The 18,139-nt window shown below is 37.1% G+C and overlaps 1 protein-coding gene and 1 long non-coding RNA gene across 2 annotated transcripts; one reads left to right on the plus strand and one right to left on the minus strand.

Annotated features, from left to right (window-relative positions):
* Positions 1 to 99: 99 nt before the first annotated feature.
* On the minus strand, positions 100 to 9,460 carry LOC117411495 (serine incorporator 1-like). Its single transcript, XM_034019102.3, has 10 exons — positions 9,316 to 9,460; positions 6,795 to 6,956; positions 6,348 to 6,541; positions 5,831 to 5,910; positions 5,399 to 5,536; positions 3,961 to 4,130; positions 3,783 to 3,873; positions 2,630 to 2,771; positions 2,238 to 2,465; positions 100 to 1,327 (listed from the first exon to the last, which is right to left on the minus strand). The coding sequence occupies exons 1-10, from the start codon at positions 9,352 to 9,354 to the stop codon at positions 1,189 to 1,191; spliced, it is 1,383 nt and encodes a 460-aa protein (XP_033874993.1). The 5' UTR covers positions 9,355 to 9,460; the 3' UTR covers positions 100 to 1,188.
* Positions 9,461 to 11,393: 1,933 nt separating this feature from the next.
* On the plus strand, positions 11,394 to 17,587 carry LOC131737261 (uncharacterized). The gene is made up of 2 exons (XR_009328847.1): positions 11,394 to 11,439; positions 17,091 to 17,587. It is a non-coding gene; the product is annotated as an uncharacterized LOC131737261 (long non-coding RNA).
* Positions 17,588 to 18,139: the final 552 nt, after the last annotated feature.

Here is an 18,139-nt window from a genome sequence, read left to right on the forward strand (position 1 = left end):
TTGCTGATATATATTTCTGTTATCTGTGCGCTGTATTTAAACATGTAGAAAGCCACTTATGTATAGTGCATTCATCCTTTAATCAAGACAGCTTACAAATTATTATTTGATTAATTTAATGACAAAAGGGTTACAACAGTTACATGTCAAGCAGATGCAACAATTCATATCTTTCTCAAAGTGTAGCTTCACCATTTCTTTTAACTCTGACCCCTAAACTGACAATTGTGCCCAGGACATAATTGCCAGGAGCTTGTTCATAAACACAACCATTCTTGATTTGTATTTCACATACTTTTCTTCAGTTATGTACGATTAATATATCAGTGAAGTCTTCAGGTGTCCTTTTTGATGACACTAAATTTAAAATACACAGTGCAGGATAGAACATATCCTACATATCTATTCTTATACTGAAGAAATAAAAATGCTGTCACTTTTTTTCTCCTTCAGTAATACTACTGAGCTGTTTTGAAGGCAATAACAATAATAAGTCAGTTATGTGATATTGAAAAGAAAAAGAAAAATACATGTACATTTATAATGCAGTACCAAGTTAAAAGACATGGTAGAAACATAAAATACACATTGAAAATTAATCGCAGCAAACCAAATATAAAATCAGAATACTGTAGATAATTAATGAGGTTACAGGTCAAGATATTACACAATACTTCATAGATTGTTTTTGAGTATGCCAATGCACTTCCCACCTTACAAGTACATTGAAACAAATCTCCTACACAGGTAATAACTACTTTTTTCAAATTCATATTTTTTTTTTTATATTACTCTACTTCATAAATCTGCAGCACTTCATAAACTGCTAATAAATATTTTATTCATCAGCCCTTCTCACCCTTTGAATTACTTACAGGACTTGCCAAACGTCAGTGTAACAAACTAGAAATTCTACATTCCAGTACATTGATATCTTGCCTCAACCCTCATAAATCCACAAGTTTCTTGGTAACATATAGGTCTTAACTTAATACTACCTTTCTTTAGGCTCTATATGTGAGACTTATAACTATTCTCAAACATGCAGTAAAACAAGTACGTAAGATCAAGCACAATGATAGCACGCATATTTACAAATTTGTTTCAGCTTTGAATCCTGTTTACTGTAACTATTTTTCAGTCATGAGTAAGAACGCATCAAGCACAGAACGGTGAAACTATTCCTATTCAGTCAAAATCACGGTTTGTAAGAACCAGTGGAGCAACAAGAGTCCAAACATACAGGGCAATGCAGATCCATGTGGAGGAAATCTTCACCCACACTGACGGCCATTTGCTGGTCATTGTTTCATAGGTAGAATCAGGGCTGTAAAACAAAAAATCAGAAGTGAAATGCATTTTTTATTGTGCAAATCAAGCCCTTAGGCAATGGGAATTGTCGAAGTTAAGTGCATTTGGCAGCGATCACAATTCATCTCCGATGTACACCAAGAGTAACTGATAAACCTCAATTTTACCAGCCTTTCCTATAAAAGTAAATGTTATATTTTAACCCTTTGCAGTCCATTGTCGGACTGGGTCCGACATTGCAATTATTCCTCACAGGTCCTTTGTCGGACTGGGTCCGACATCATTATAGCAACGCAATAAACGGGTGTCTAGTCGTTTTTTCTCCGGAAAAAGCAGAGAAAACCATTCAATTGCCGAGTGGGAGCGACACAAGTCGAAAAAATAAATAAATAAATAAAAAAAGCCGTATCTCATGATTAGTCATACATGGTATCAGGTATCAGATAACGGGGGCGGACGTAAGTGAACAAGTTGGCTGACTGAATCAGCTCACAGAAAACACGGACATTTGCAGGATGCCTAGTGAGTGCTTTGTTGATATGCAGGGCCATTTAAACCCATTTGACTGTGTATAAAATTAACTGCGCATGTGAAAATTAATTAGACCTGGCGTGCCTGACGCGCAATTAATAAATGGACCACAAAAGGGTTAATAGCTCAAAGATCAGCTGCAAGTTTAGCATCAGGCATTCCTTCATTACAGAGATCATCTCTCACCATTTTTTTTCTTTACTTTAGATCTGGGAAGAAAGGCCACTTGTACAATATCCAAGCCTTATCTTAAAGCAGCTTTAAAAAGCAGAAAATTGTTATCAATTTGTTTTCTTATTTGGTACTTTAAAAAAGCCGCTAGCAGTGCCAAACAAAACTATAGTTTTAATATGAAACAGGAAACATGTCAGTTGGAAGCAGCAAAGGCCACATACCTGTACCAGTTAGTAAGTGTCATCATGATGTACAGTGAAGCCAAGAACAGCATGAAATGGAAAAAGGAGTAGCTGTAAGTAACCCCATCCTTTTCATTATCTACTGCACGGTTCACATTATCTCCCTCGTCAAAGCTATCGCTCCTGCTGACGCCTTCCTCTATCAGCGTGGATTCATCGCTGGTCAGTGTCAGTTTGTTCACCTGGCTGTTGGAAGAGTTGCGAATGCTGTAAACACAAAATATTTTGAAGTTAGTACCCTAGACTTAAGTCATGTGTAACAAAACATGCAATACTAAAAATGTAAACAGAAAAAATTACAAATAACACAGAATTAATAACACATTGAGGGACGTATCAGGAAGGATATCTAGATATCTAACAGCACTAACCTGGAATACAGAACACACAGTAAGAACAGAATCAGGCCAACAATTCCCTGAGTATCCCACCACTGAACAACTTGACCATGGCTTGGAGTGCCAGTGTTGTTATAGCCAATTATGCTCAGCAAGCTAGGATTGCATTTTCTGTCTGGAAATAAACACATCATTGGAAGTCATAAGCAAAAAAAATATGGTATCCCACGGATATCAGGACTGCTCAGTCCCTGACCACCTTCCGGTGCCTCCTCAAGACACACCTATTCAGACAGCACCTGTAAACCTCACAACTCTCAACTATACTGGATTATATGACACCCAATTGTATCAGTACTTGCATCAGCTTGTAGTTGCACTTAACGGCTCCACTGTTGTATTCTACCACTGCTCTCAATTATAATTAGATTTTCTGTATCTTGTACTTGATTTTACTCCTAAAGGTAACTGTATTCTCGTTTTTTGTAATTGCTCTTATTTGAAATTGTTCTTATCCATTTATTGTACTTACTACTTGCTCTTAATGGAATTTACTCTTACAAGCAAATACTACAAGTTTAACTGCTCTTAGTTGAAATTGCTCTTAAACATAATTATTTACTGTATTTATATTCTGTTATTTGATTTTGCTCTTATTTACTACTGATGTTATTGTATTTTATAACTGCTCTTTGCTGTAATGTGATATTTTGTAATGTGATATTTTGTAACAACTGGAAGTCGCCCTGGATAAGGGCGTCTGCTAAGAAATAAATAATAATATATTTTTCAAATGGTTTCTAAGAAATGGTGTTAAATAAAGAGTAGCAGCATTTGACCACTGCCCAAGTTAAATACGTTACTAAATTCACTTTAACCCTATGAGTGGGTCTATGAATTGAACCGAGTTAAGAGTAGTACAATGAAAAGAGTACACATTTATTTTATAAAACGTACATAAAAATGGACTATAAACGTATTTTTCCAAAAAAACTAATACTAATTTTAGGCACACTCTGAAATAAAGTCTAAAAGCTAGATCTGTCATACGTTTCCTAAAAAAATATCTGCCTAATGAGAACACCCCCCCCCCCCCCCCCAAATAACTAGTAAATCTCTAAATTTCTATGTTCGTGGAAATATAAAAACTATATTGTATAACAAGTAGTCTTGAAATATACAGTACCTGGTTCATTAGTCATGGCTGACCAGGTCAAATACATGGTGTATAAAGTGACAATGGAAGACTGCAGCAAACCAGACCGTGGCTGGGACTCCTGCGAAATGGAAAGAAAAAAAGAATAAAGGCACCACAAAACAGTTACAATCTCAAAGGAAATATGAAAGTTAGAACGTTTCAGCACCTGGATCTTGGGCAGGATAGACAACACTGAGGCACCAATGCAGATCAACATGTTTACGCTGATAAAGGCTTTATTCTCAGTGCAGCCGTCAGAGTGGGTATAATAGACATAAAACAGTACCAAGGCAACCACGGACAAGATGTAATTCAGAGCTGTAGCAGAAAGGAGAGCTGGAAACAGAAAAAAAGAAAGGGAGTCTATTTTAATGATCTTAATACCTCCTTCAACTACATTAATCCAGCTTGGGGTTCCAGCCAGGGATGGGAACTGATCTGCTGAGTAACATGAATAAATACAATAAATACTGTGAAACTCTGGAGTTTTTACTGTAAAGTATCATGAAGCTGCCTTTCTCATCTTATTATAACCAGTCTGATCTTCTTGCTGTAGTTAATATTGCTCCAAAATAGGAATCTACTCAAAACAGCAGAATTTATTTAAACATACAATCACACACAATACATTCAGAAAATCAAACAAAACAACTACATAGTCAATATTATAGAACAACATCCACACAGTAAATAAAAAATGTGTCTTGATCCTTTATTTAGGAGTTGTTGGTGATGAATATGTATTCCCCAGTTATTATACATGGAATATGCATACCAGTCTTTTTTGTTGTTGTATATAATATTGTAATAACCACTTTAATACAGGAAGAGTGGAAATAATAGCCTATATAATAAGGGAACTAATCGGACATATTCTGTAATGATACCTGGTGAGGGGAAATCGTGGTGTTGTATGTGCTACAGCTGGCTTTGTTTAAAGGATGGTAAACTTAGATGTTTACAAGTTAATACCCTTACCTTAGTTACTGTTATTTTGAGAAGACATTACATTTTCAGACAGCGTGTCTTCCCGTCTCCTTTCATAAGGTGATTTGTTTAGTTTGTAAATGTATGAATAATTGTGCTTAGTATTAAACTGATGTTTTAGCAAGAGACTGATTTTTCCTTCATTTGAAGGGAGCGTACTATTTCTGTAAGCTTTTTTTAAAGAATATGAAAATTAGTTAAATGAACAGACCATAGTAAAGAATGATCTTACCTGTTATATTTTGAATGATCCTGAATGAAATGTACATACTGTATAATGTTGGACAATACTGGAGACACCCTTTATGGGAGGAGCTATAACAAACACATGCGCAGTTCATATGGGAGGCATGATTCTACGGAACACCGACATGAAATACTGTTTGTTGTCCTTCTGTGTCTGTTCTAGTGAAGGTATTACTGTGAGACAGCTATCTTTTTTTTTATCACATCTTAACTTGTAAAGAGGGACATTCTTTATTAGCTGAAAGACATTTAGAGAGGTCAAAGGCATATTTTTGCGAAATAAGGCTGTATGATCGACATTGTATAATAATATTGGTATCTCAATTCTTTTTAGGCAGATTGCTAAAGTGCACACTAGGAGAAACACTTACCTGCATACCAGCATCTAGAGTTCCCTTCCTCCATTTTTTCTACCCAGGACTCGTTCCAAGAGTGGGCAAAGTCAATCAGCAAGACCAGTTGAATCAGGATGAAGCAGAAAGCCCCAGCCATACCGACATAAAACCACACTGTGGGTTAGACAAAAGACCTTTATTTTAAACTCTTTTTTTAAAGTCCCAAATGTACACCAATCAAGCCAACAAATACAAATAGTTTAATCCACAGCTACTTTTAGCATTCCATGTATGTCCAGTTTATCCAAAATTAACCCTATAACAAAAAATATTAAACAGGGTACATACAAATTTGTTACAGCTCTCAATCATAGACGGGAACACTGATACGAATGACATTTCAACAATTGATTTGCCAACGCTCAGAACGGAAACCACTCACAGCTAGAGTACAGAAGCTTATATTACCTGTGGTAAAGGGCCCCTCTGGGATGAAGAAAGATCCAACAGTGATGGCTACAGCAGATGCAAACTTAAAGAACCAGAACCTGGAAAACATTTAAGAGCTTGTGAAATACACAGTTGAAGATGCATATGGTCTGATCTTACTCGCAAGGCTTTGTTTTTTCATTGTCAGTTTTTATGAATATAAAAAGATTATATTTACGAAACTTTCCTATACTGAAGCTTACATTCTGAAACAGTTTTATGACTAATCAAACTGTATTCTTTAAATAACCCAAGAGTTAAAGCTCTGTGAACAGAGTTCATTAAGGGTTGAATATAGTTTACATTTTTTATAAATATTTAAATAACATTACTGTGCCAAACGCTACATTTTCATGAAATGGAGCTAGTGTCACAACTGATATTTATGTACTGACCTGATTAGTACAGCTGATGCACAAACATACCATCTCCTTGCAGAAAATGAGCACAACAGCCAACTGGACATATTTATGCATTAGTGGAAATACTCTCTTACCCGTTGTGTACTGAAGCTCTGGGATCCTGACTGCTCTTCACCTTGATCATCAGCAATGAAAAGAGCAGGAAGAACATGGCCATGCCAAAGCAAACCCGGTACACTGCCTTGTAGCCAACCAGGACATCACAGTTCACATGTCCCTGAATTCCAGGAATGGATGTCCCCATGCCTCCATCACAAAATCCAGGAATCTGGAGCAAAAAACATCTCATTCAAATATCTGTGTCACTTACATTTGGGTCATTCAAACTTGGACATAGAAGGCTTGACCCATTGCATCAACGGCTTAATTAATATTTTTGGGTAAAAAAAATAAGATACATTTGCTTCAAGAAGTAGAAGACTTTCCGGTATTGGGATTTCTCCAAGAAAGGCAGGAAATGATGACATTTTAGTTTGGAAGATTCATGCAGTTAAAGCAGTATTTCATGTAGCTGACTTTACCTTTTTTAACTGCCCTTCCATTCCTGGCATCAACATAATACAAGCAACCCCTACTCCCAGGAGAAGGAAGAATGCATAGATGAGTCGAGTCACTGTGGACTTGTTCCCACTGGGGCAGCAACTGCACAGCAGGCAAGGTGCACTGCCACACAGGCAAGGAATCTAAGAAAGAAATACAAGTGATGTACTTCCATAAGGTTAGAAAATCAATGTGTTTTACTTTAATCAGCAATATTATAAATAGATGTCACTTCATAACAGTTTTGTCAAGTTTGGGTTGCGTAATTATAGCAAGCTCAGAGTATCAGAGTAGTTTACGGGTCATTCTGTGACAAATCACCCAACAGGTAACGGGCTGTTCAAGCAGAAAAAAAAAAAAAAAAAGATATATATGTGTGGGTGTGTGTGGGGGGTGTCAAGTCAAAAGGTTAAAGAATCCCCAAATAATATTAAAAACATTTTAAAAAACAAATAAGTAAATTTAACAAAGTTTTTGAGCTTTGAGTGAAATCGCCACCCCCCCCCCCCAAAAAAAAAATCTGAAGAAAAATAAAAACACTTTCTATTTAAGAAAATGGAAATAGGAATAGCGATAATGCATCTTATGCCTTCATCAGCAAGCCAGTGCCCCCAATCCTAGCTACAAAATGCAATTTCCCCAAATACCTGCTAAAGCTACAGCAAAACTACTGCTGTCTTTTTTTTACAATTTGTATAAAAAAAAAATCATTGAAGATAGACAATTGTACAACACAACCTGCAAATTGCATATTGCTATTAAGAATGTTTTTGGAAAATTAAAAATTGTAAAAAAAAAATAAAAATAAAAAAAATATATATCAATCATAGATGGGCTTCAGTGAGTTACAGGAAAATAATTCCATCTAGGGTTTCTGTGACATCATAAATTACGAGAACGAAGGTCGAGTAATTTACAAACTGTCACAGAAACCCGAGATGGAATTGTTTTCCTGTAACTCATTGAAGAGGCCTATCTATTATTTTTATAATACATGGATACCCTTGTGATGCTAATATTAAAGAAGACGAGGTTCAGCAGTACAGTTGGATTTTTTAAACGTAGTGTTTCAGTGCTGTACAGATGTTCTATCTCGTTATCAGTTAGTGCTTCAGCTTTATTTGGATAATTGCCTTGTGTTAATTTCCTGTTCCTCTCCAGTTTCCTTTTTTATGTATTCTCATTTTGTTGATCACTAATGAACACTTCTGTACTGTGGGTGTTGTCGAGTGATTGAAAACGAGACATTTTGTGCTTGACTTGAAAGTGATGGTCTCGAGGAGTCGAATGGGTCAAAGTTCAAGTATATTTTTCTCTAGAGGAATGCCCACTTTTTGAAGTTACTACTGTGGTATTATGCCTTTTTTTCAAATGGCTCAGGATGCAAATATAGCCTTCATCCACATACATTATATATATATATATATATATATATATATATATATATATATATATATATATTAAAACCTATGGTTATACCAAGTGACTAAATTAAAACTTTTGCTTTCACACCAGGGTCATGTTTTTTTTAATCTTATTTGCAGGCACAACTGCTGGGCATTAGGGGCTACCTGCCAAAATTGACATCTGATGCAGCAGGACATTGCAAAAGTTTTGAAGCTTGAAAACAACAACATTACCATAATCACAGTGTATATTCCTGGATATTAATGTTATTTAGCACTGCGTTTTTGTCAGTTCTTTATCAGTTTTTTTCTTTTAATTCTTCCTTTTTGAAATGATCCTATTTTTATGTTCATTACTGATTCTTTTAGGTTTATGCTTCTGATTCTTTTAACAATAACATCCCCAAGGGAAGCAAAAGGGCAGTGCCAGATCGTACTGGTCTAGTAGGATATGTAAATTGAAAAAAAAGGACGCAAATGTGCACTTTGTACCGTTTTTAAGACATCGTTGATGTAAATCTAACCAGCGATAATGTCAGGAGTCCCCTATTTTACAGGTATAATGCGCTGCGTTGCCTCTATTTAAGGTTAACAAAGCTTGCCAGCTCATTTCTCTGCTTACTGCCGGACAACATGATTATTCTTTTGAGGAAAGGAATTTGGGGGATAACGACCAAACAATGAAAGTGGGTTAATTCCGTTTTGATCTGCAGCGGTTGCAACTTAATGAATACATACAAAGTATTGACATTAGCTACTATTTTTCTTTAAAGAACACTATTCCACACATTTTCTGTAAATACCTATGCCGGTAATACGTTAAAACCAAGTATATCCACAATATATTATTTTCATTGTCATTATTATACTACTGATATTATTATTATTACTGCGCATGACTCATCACAGTTCACAGCCCAGCAGCACCATGATGTTTTTGTCTCATCTCATGATGTCGTCTACTGAATAGTGCTGTTTTGTCTTATGTTTTGTAATTCTGATGGTACCGACAGGTTACTACTTAGGTCCTTACAACTTGTTTTATTTAATTTAATTTGTATTTAGCTATCAGATTGTCTTTCTGTTTTGTTCTTACCCAGCTGGCCATGGAGCAGAGTCCGAGTACAGCCCCCATCTCTATTATCTGTTTCCAGGCTCTGTATAAAAATGGACGCTCGTTGCCTGCAGATTGTTTACAGACTGTGGCATTTCCGTCTCAGACACACAGTGACGCAACTCCCACACGTGATGCACTTCCTTTGTACCGCTTGCTGCAAAAATCAACTGCCAATTAAAAACAGTGTGCAATGGACATTGTGTAACATTATAACCAATTGAATACACATTTTAATATTGTATTATGCCTACTGTGTAACACATTGTATACAGGCCTTTATTTTATTTATTTATTTATGTTTGTCTTGGGTTATTCAAATTTTACATCCCCACCAATATAACCGTTTTTGCAGTGGCCCATATTAAAAATGACAGTCCGAAACTCGCTGGCTGGCTGTTTTATTTCCCGACTCTTATCCCGAACGTTGTTTCCATCAAAAAATGAAACACTTTTCTGCTGTTTTCCGACAGGTGAAATGGGTGCAATTTACATATAGGTGGCGGAATAAACTATTCAGTATTTAATGAGAAACCTACGTCTTAATAATGCCAATGTCCCTGAATAGCTTTTCTGACCGTCGGGGAGTATGACGAATGTTATGTTAATGAAATTTGTACCGAATTAACCACCCGTGCAAAAGCCAAAAGAGTTGATGTGATCAAAGTGAGTTATTTTCCGTCAAAATTGGTTCCGTCTGTTTCAGAGTCGGGATGGAGGTGGGAACATATTTCAAACAGGCTCCGTGTTCAAATAAAAAGGTTCTGCAGTGGGTGGAGTGACTCTTTGACCACACTTTTATGGAAATGGTGCCCAATGTCAAAGGACAACCTGTTTGGACCTTACAGAAGAGCAAGTGCTACGAGTATATCGAATGGATATTGTATTTATGTGACGAACTTAAAGGTGACTTATGTCATACATTGCCAGTATCACTCACAGCCTTATTTTTTTTTTTACCAGCGGTGTGATGTCAATGTTCTGCTACCTATCAAAAGTTCCTACTGTGCGTATTGCGCATGCCCAGACTATATTCACCCTGCATTGCGCATGCCAATATCTAAACAACATTAAAATTGAACCGAATGTGACACGTTTATGGATGGGCCTGTGGAAAACGATGCAGTTACCCTACATAAATAACTAACAACAGTAAAACAATGGAGATCTGAATGGCTAAGCCCTCAGCCCCCCGTGGAACAACCTGTGGTAGTGAGTTTAAAAAAAAAAAAATACTACAGAATAACCAATTCACCGTGGCTGTGCTGTACTAGATGGCACTGGCACCTACTCTACATGGCATTTTATTATCCCTCCCATTGCAAGGAACAAGGATGTTAAAACTGAAGCATCCTACATTAAAATGTGTATTTCTATAAATTAAACAAGACCAGAGTAATTGCAAACATCAGAAAGTATGGTGACAATGTTTTTGCAATTATCTCAAATCAGACGTGTTGTGTGTGTATGGGCAAGAGGAAGAAAAGAGGGTTCAGTCGATTGTCTTAAACACACATATATATATATATACCCCAATGGAAATTTATAATTTCTAAAAAATTCTCTAAAATATATTTAAAACATTAATATATGTGATTTATTATTATATATTTTTTTAATCATTACCTGAAAAAGTACTGGGTATCCAGGTCTTTTTCATGGCGGGTACCCAGTTCCGGATTTTCTACCTATGACGACCTTTAACGTGTGTGTGTGTGTGTGTGTGTGTGTGTATATATACACACACACACATATATATATATACACACACACACACACACATATATATATATATATATATATATATATATATATATATATATATATATATATATATATATATATATATTAGCTCAAAGAGCCAGCTGCCCAACGTTTTGATATTGTAACCCAGCAGGGAGGGGGTTAATATCCTCCCTGCAGAAAACATGTGCGTATGCACATTTTGTGAATTTGCTAATTGTTTTATTGTTAATTATCACCTGCACCTGGCTATGATTGTAAATTAGAGCCAGGTGCAGGGTTTATAAGGGGAGCAGTCAGTCTGCTCTGGGCTGTTGAGTAGAAGGAGGCAGAAAGAGGTGCTCTGCTTTTAGCAGTCGTGAGGTAAAGTGTGTTGTATTAAATCTGGGTGGTTTTATTTACTGTTTGGTGGGGAAACAGCCTAGCTGTTCCACTTGTATTCAGGGTGTACCTGTGTGTTAGTTAGTGCTCGTAAAACAGCTAAGTGTTTGTTTTGTCTATTTTGGTTTTTGTGACTATTAAAAAAATAGTGCAACAGCTGTCTTAAAAATCAAGTTTTGTGTGTGGCTGGGTCATTTAAAGTGCTGAAAAAGAACCCGAAGGACTAAAACCCTTCACAATATGTTGTACATATCTTTCTCAAAGGAGCATGTGTTTGAATCAAAACTTTGGAGGTATTTATAGGTTTTTGATGGCATGACAACTACTTGTTGTTGTTTATATTCAAATACATTATTTGTTCTTACTGATGAACAATGAAAACGCAACAGTCTAAGTTTTACATCAATAGCTCATTGGGCACATGCATAGTTATTTACATTTTAAATAGTGAGCAGATAGGTTTGTTGATTGTTTGAGTAGTATTGTTCCTTGGGATAACAAAATACTGAGCTCAAGTCATGTGATTTCATAAAACCGCCAGGTGCTCTGTGTTGCCAAAATGAGTTGATTAAGAATCTGTATAAATAGCCATTCGAAAAGACATTATTTTAATTAACGCAAGAACAGGAAAAGATACGACCATGCCCTGCTTGAGTAATGAAGACAGCCTGGTTGCTATTGGTATGATTGATGGTGGTCTATCTGTGAGAGAAGTTGCCTGAAGCATAAGATGTTCCTTTTCAATTTGAAAATGACCACCAACATTACTTTTGGGATATGCCTGCCACAGGTCAGGTACTCACTGAGCATTTTATGTCAGAGCTGCTGATAGGCCCTCCGTAGGGTGACTTCCTCGGTCACGCCTACCGAGGGATTAAACAGTCAACCCATGGAGACCATTTCCTCTTTTGCCTCTCACCTACGGTAAGGTAATCTCCTGTGTTACTAAACCTGAGTGTTTTTGAAGGAGCTCTTCTGAGTCTACTGCAGTTCCCTTGCATTCGTGCTGAGAGCTGGCTTTGCCGCTTTCGTGGAATCAGCAGCTCTATTTTTGAGTTTCTTTCTAGCTTCTTTCTGCACTACGACTGTCTGTCGTGTGTGAGTGACTGCCTGCCCAGTATTTGAGTGTGTGTGTGTGACTGCCTGCGCAGTATTTGAGTGTGTGTGACTGCCTGCGCAGTATTTGAGTGTGTGTGACTGCCTGTGCAGTATTTGAGTGTGTGTGAGTGACTGCCTAGTATTTGAGTGTGTGTGAGTGACTGCCTGTGCAGTATTTGAGTGTGTGAGTGACTGCCTGTGCAGTATTTGAGTGTGTGTGTGTGAGTGACTGACTGCGCAGTATTTGAGTGTGTGTGTGTGTGAGTGACTGCCTGCGCAGTATTTGAGTGTGTGTGTGTGACTGCCTGCGCAGTATTTGAGTGTGTGTGACTGCCTGCGCAGTATTTGAGTGTGTGTGTGAGTGACTGCCTGCGCAGTATTTGAGTGTGTGTGTGACTGCCTGCGCAGTATTTGAGTGTGTGTGTGAGTGACTGCCTGCGCAGTATTTGAGTGTGTGTGTGAGTGACTGCCTGCGCAGTATTTGAGTGTGTGTGTGTGACTGCCTGCGCAGTATTTGTGTGTGTGTGTGACTGCCTGCGCAGTATTTGTGTGTGTGTGAGTGACTGCCTGCGCAGTATTTGAGTGTGTGTGTGAGTGACTGCCTGCGCAGTATTTGAGTGTGTGTGTGAGTGACTGCCTGCGCAGTATTTGAGTGTGTGTGAGTGACTGCCTGCGCAGTATTTGAGTGTGTGTGTTGTCTTTTCGGCCTATACTCTCAGGGAGAACACCGTTCCTCCGCTGGGGCTTGGCTTTCCCATATCCCTGCAGATGAATGACTGTGTCGGAAATTGCTGAAATTGTAATTGAAGGTCAGTGTTGGCTTTTTTCATTGTGATGTGCGTGTATGGTTGTGATTTAACCAAAATAGATTAGATTACACAGTACAGTACATGTCAAAATATCACTGTTGTTGAAGCTGCTAATGCTTCAGTTGTTGCAAATATGAAATGAAAGGGCAATGAGCTATAAAGAATTAAAGCAAGTCAGTTCTTGTGTGTGCTAAAACCCTTAGGCAAGCTCCTAATGTTGTTTAAAGCTTCTGACTGAACAAGTTGTGCAGTGACTGTGGATGGATTTTATTTTTTTAGCAGCATTTCAGATGTCCCAAAAAGTGTTAATTCTGTATTTTACAAATACAATCTGCAAAAACTAATATGTGTTTCAAAAATAGCCAGTGCACTCCCTGCCCTATACCATAAAGAAAATGCCATTGCCGGGTTTTTTTTTATTGTAACTATTTGTTGAAAGACATCTCATGTTTTTTTGTTTGTTTGTTTGTTTGTTTGTTTTTATATAGAAAGCATCCGATTTAAATGACTCCAGTTATTATTTTTATGCAATAACACACACAATTATGATTTGGCGCGTTTCTCTTCCAGAAAAATGTAACCTAAAAGTTGTAGACATTTTAGAGAAAGTGTAAGTAATTTGTATATCTAGCTATCAGAATATACATTTATACCATAGCTAAAAAATAAACGTCTCATTAAGGATACCTGTCTGAACCCAAAATGTTTCAAACGCCAGCTGAAACTCATGTTGTATTACGTCTGAAAGGCATGCAATAGATTTTTACTTTTGCTCAACTAATCACTTAGCATTTTCAATATGATTAATGAGTTGAAGGATGTCAGCCCAATTCCTGGAGTGATTTAGTACCAGCTGGTCCTCCTCATCCTCTGAGCTCATGTTCCCAGGGATTTACCTTTCCTTCTGATTTGTTTGTTTGTTCAGGTTTTACCAGCCCTGTAACCGTTTATCAGCTTTATGGGTTTATCGGTATTTAATAATTTCCTACCAACTCCTGAAGGCACATCTATGCATTTCAAATATTTCAGATTTTCAGGGTTACCAGCATTTAAAATATGCATCACTAAAATACAGCCAAAATTCACAAAACCACTTTTAATATTATTTGGAGTCATTGTTCATAAACACCCACAACCAGATTTTCAACTTTTAGTACTATACTTACTAGGCTGAGAATCTGTGGTCCTGTGCATCCTTATTATTACCTTGCTAATGAGACATTCATAAGCTTTGGGATATATATGGGAAGCATTGCATACCATAGGGATCTAACAGAACAGTATTTTACGGGCAAGATACAGTAAGTGGTTCATTGCTCTCAATGCATCAGTTAGCATGATGAACAATGCTTTATTATTAGTTCGGCACACAATTTGAGAATGTCGCTAATTCATGGAGTTTCCACTGTACCTGAAAAGTGGTCTTTACTTTTAGGTTCAGCTCACAGACATTGGTGGTTGTTGGCTTTAGACAGGCTGCCGGGAATTGCGTACTTGACCTTATTAAAGACATCTGTAGATGGAGTGCTGCATAGACGACCTGCTCACCATTACTGGGAAGCTAATCTCAACAAATTGAGGACATGTCAAGCTTTGCACTTACAAAAGAGCAATAGTAACTGGTCCTTTTGCTAACATTATACCGTACTAACAAATACGTTATTTTTTTTGGTCAAAGGACCTAACCCAAATCAATGCAGGGATGGGTGGGAAGGTGGTGGTGAGGGCATAGGTAGGTTCGCTGATGTCAGCTAAGGAAAACTGAAATAAAATATAAAACTGAAATAGGTTAATTTCCAGTGAATATTACATTTGAAACCAGTCAAAGATTCAGAATGATTAGAATTAACCAGCTGTTCTTTATTACGGTTATGCCAAGGTCATTTCTAAGAGCCTGCTATTTTTAGAGCAGTTGGTAGTAAAACTGTTGTCAAGGGGAGGAGCAGGTGCAATTTAGAGTTGCATTCCATCAGTAATAGAAAATCCTACAATTTGCTTCCAGAAGGCCAAAGGATGTAGTTTTAGTTAAAATAGTTAAGCCAAAAATATGTATATACCATTCATAATTTTAATGTGTTACTTTCTTTTGAGTTAAATAAATATACAATTTTTCTCACAGGAAAATAATAATAATTATAAAAAAATAGGCTTTACCATAATGTATTGATTTTCAAGATCTAAACATTAAATAATGACTAAATACAATTTAAAAAATATGGTGAAAATGTGTTTATTTTAGGGTGTTGGTGTCAAGATCTACCACAGTTTATATAATTAAAAGACCACAGGTTAATAGCAAAATGACAACACAGTGTGAGCATTTATTTTATTTATTTATTTATTTATTTATTGGTATACCAAAGACACAATTGAACCATTTTCATAAAAATATACACTTCAGATCAGCACTCCAGATAAGGGTTTGGGTCTGGGAGTAACTTACCTCTAATTTTAACACAGAGAGTGAAATGTATTTTCAGGGGGTAAAATGCAACATTGCCTTGAAGTCATAATCTCTATAAATACTGTACAATCTTTAATGGTAACGGGGTAGGCATTAAAAAAGAGCCTTCCATTTTAACTGCAGTTTTACTTTGAACTACTGTACAAAAACATAGTATTAAAATAAAATCAGAGACAACAGCTATTCTTATTAACTTTATTGACCACAGCCAATATGACTTTGAAGATGGGCACAGAAACAGAATTTATATTTTAACATTAAATTCTTAAACTCAGTGAGCATGTTACAACTTCAGTATAAAAAGCCATACAGATAAATAAAATAAGTTACTGCACTAGTGAGTTATAAAACAGTTTGTTTAATATTATAGGCACCTTATTTTAGAGGTTGCCTGTGACGGAGTTTCCAGTTGGATTTGTAGCTGGACTGGGGTGTTTACGCTTCAACCTGTGTAGCTTTGAATTTTTCTTATTCTGTGATTGACTGCAAAGACAACAGGGCTAGCCAGAGATTGGATAATGGTTGTTAGGTTGGTTTTTCTTGTGTACAGTTTCCTAGTAACTAAAGACATTGTATTCTGGGAGATGTAGTTGTTAGTGGAAGTTTTAGGGGCAGCGGGAGGGGAGGCAGACAATCTGTGCAGCAAAATTGCTAGGTGTATTTTTACACATTAAATTTAAATTTAGTGCGTATTTTGGATTTAATGCGTAAAAAAAAAACAGGTATGCAGGTTATCTGGAGCACTGCTTCAGACTATGAGAGGTGAAAGTAATAAAAAAAAAAAAAAAACTTGTAACCGCCAGTACATCAAACATCAATTGGCAAAGCTCAACACTTAAATTAAAACAACCTTTGTCAAATATAGACAAAGCTCAACAATGAAATTGAATTAATACATGCCAAATTGAAAATGCTCAACACACTTATTTATTCAATGTCAAATCTCAACAATTAAAATGGCAACTCAATCTTAAATAAACAGTCAAGGTTCAACTCTACAGTGTACCTGCCAGTGCCAATCCATGCAATCAATGAGCGGCCTTGGTCGAATTGCACAATATGTGATCTGTGCACATTTTTGTCCCCTTTTTAAAAGTTATATGAACTTTATATTCCACATTAATTAGCATAATTGTATTGTTACAATTGTATTGTTATATTGTTGTATTGCTTTACCATTTCTATTGACAATTGGCTTCATTTTGGTGTTCTATTCCCTAGGATTTAGCATATGAAAGTAATTTTGATTTGCGTGCCGACAGCAGGTTCAGCTTGCCGCCCCAACCTCCCTAGAGCAGGCCTTGGCCCCCAAGATGGCCTGCATGCCGATGGAAGAGGAGGACAGCAATGGAGATGAGGGTGTCACGCTGTCGGGCAAACCATGCCAGAGAGAGGGGAGAGACTGATGGAACTGCGGAAGCCCCGGTCATCTGCAAGCCCGATGCTGCACCAGCCCGGTACCGTCGGCATCAGAAAGTGTCCAGCCAACAGGGAAACGAAAGCGGAGTGGCATAGACAGGGAACTGCCGCTGATGGTATATGGCATAGGCCTACCTGCAAAAGGAAACATTATAGAGGGGGGTGGGGGAATAATATAAATGCCATACTTCTACAAAGCGCCCTACCTGGACCTCTTTGGTTTCGAACAAAAAAACGTTTGACTTTAGTCTCTACAAAGCGCCAGTGTTTCAGCTCCTGTCACTGCTCTTATTAATTCCCAGGAAGCACTTCCCCGATACACTGTACCTGCCAATTTCATGCATTACTGACGTGTGTTGGAAATCATACCAATCAAATCTTACTAATACGTTTCGTGTTGAATTTTCATTTGTGTGTGCTAGTTTTATATCAAGAAAGACCATCACAAACTACTAATATAAGTTAATTTTTCGGCCCACCAAAGCAATCTAAGGCCCTGTCCACACTATATAACCGATCTCGAGAACCATACTCAAGAACGTTTTAATTAATCCAGCTCAAAGCTTGAACAAATTAAATAAGTGTCTCCAAAAGTTGTTTTCTTTGTTATTGTTCCACATGTACTTCTCACTAGGATCAAGTCAAGCTATCCCCTCACATGATACAGGATTGTGTAGCAATATCACTATATGTGCTGCCCCTGCTTTGTGGATTGATTGGCGTACCAGTCTCTGGAGCTTTCATGAGTGCTGTAGTTATTTGCTGTCGATGTTTCCAACATGCAGATGTTTTTGAGCAAATTAACCTAGTTTTTATTCCTGCCTTATGACAAACCTAACAAAGTGAAAGCAAAGTGAAACAAAGAATTGTTTTGGAGGATAAGACATTACCG

This window comes from Acipenser ruthenus, chromosome 6 (assembly GCF_902713425.1).
Source record: "Acipenser ruthenus chromosome 6, fAciRut3.2 maternal haplotype, whole genome shotgun sequence".
In the NCBI taxonomy this organism is placed as follows: domain Eukaryota; kingdom Metazoa; phylum Chordata; class Actinopteri; order Acipenseriformes; family Acipenseridae; genus Acipenser; species Acipenser ruthenus.

Bases quoted from the DNA above. Each gene is read 5' to 3' on its own strand.
- LOC117411495 (XM_034019102.3), bottom strand. From the start codon at position 9,354: ATGGGGGCTGTACTCGGACTCTGCTCCATGGCCAGCTGG. The intron at 6,542-6,794 runs GTAAAGTCAGCT...TTTTTGCTCCAG, and splicing joins TGGAAGGGCAGTTAAAAAAG to ATTCCTGGATTTTGTGATGG. The intron at 5,537-5,830 runs GTAATATAAGCT...TCTAACCCACAG, and splicing joins AGAGGGGCCCTTTACCACAG to TGTGGTTTTATGTCGGTATG.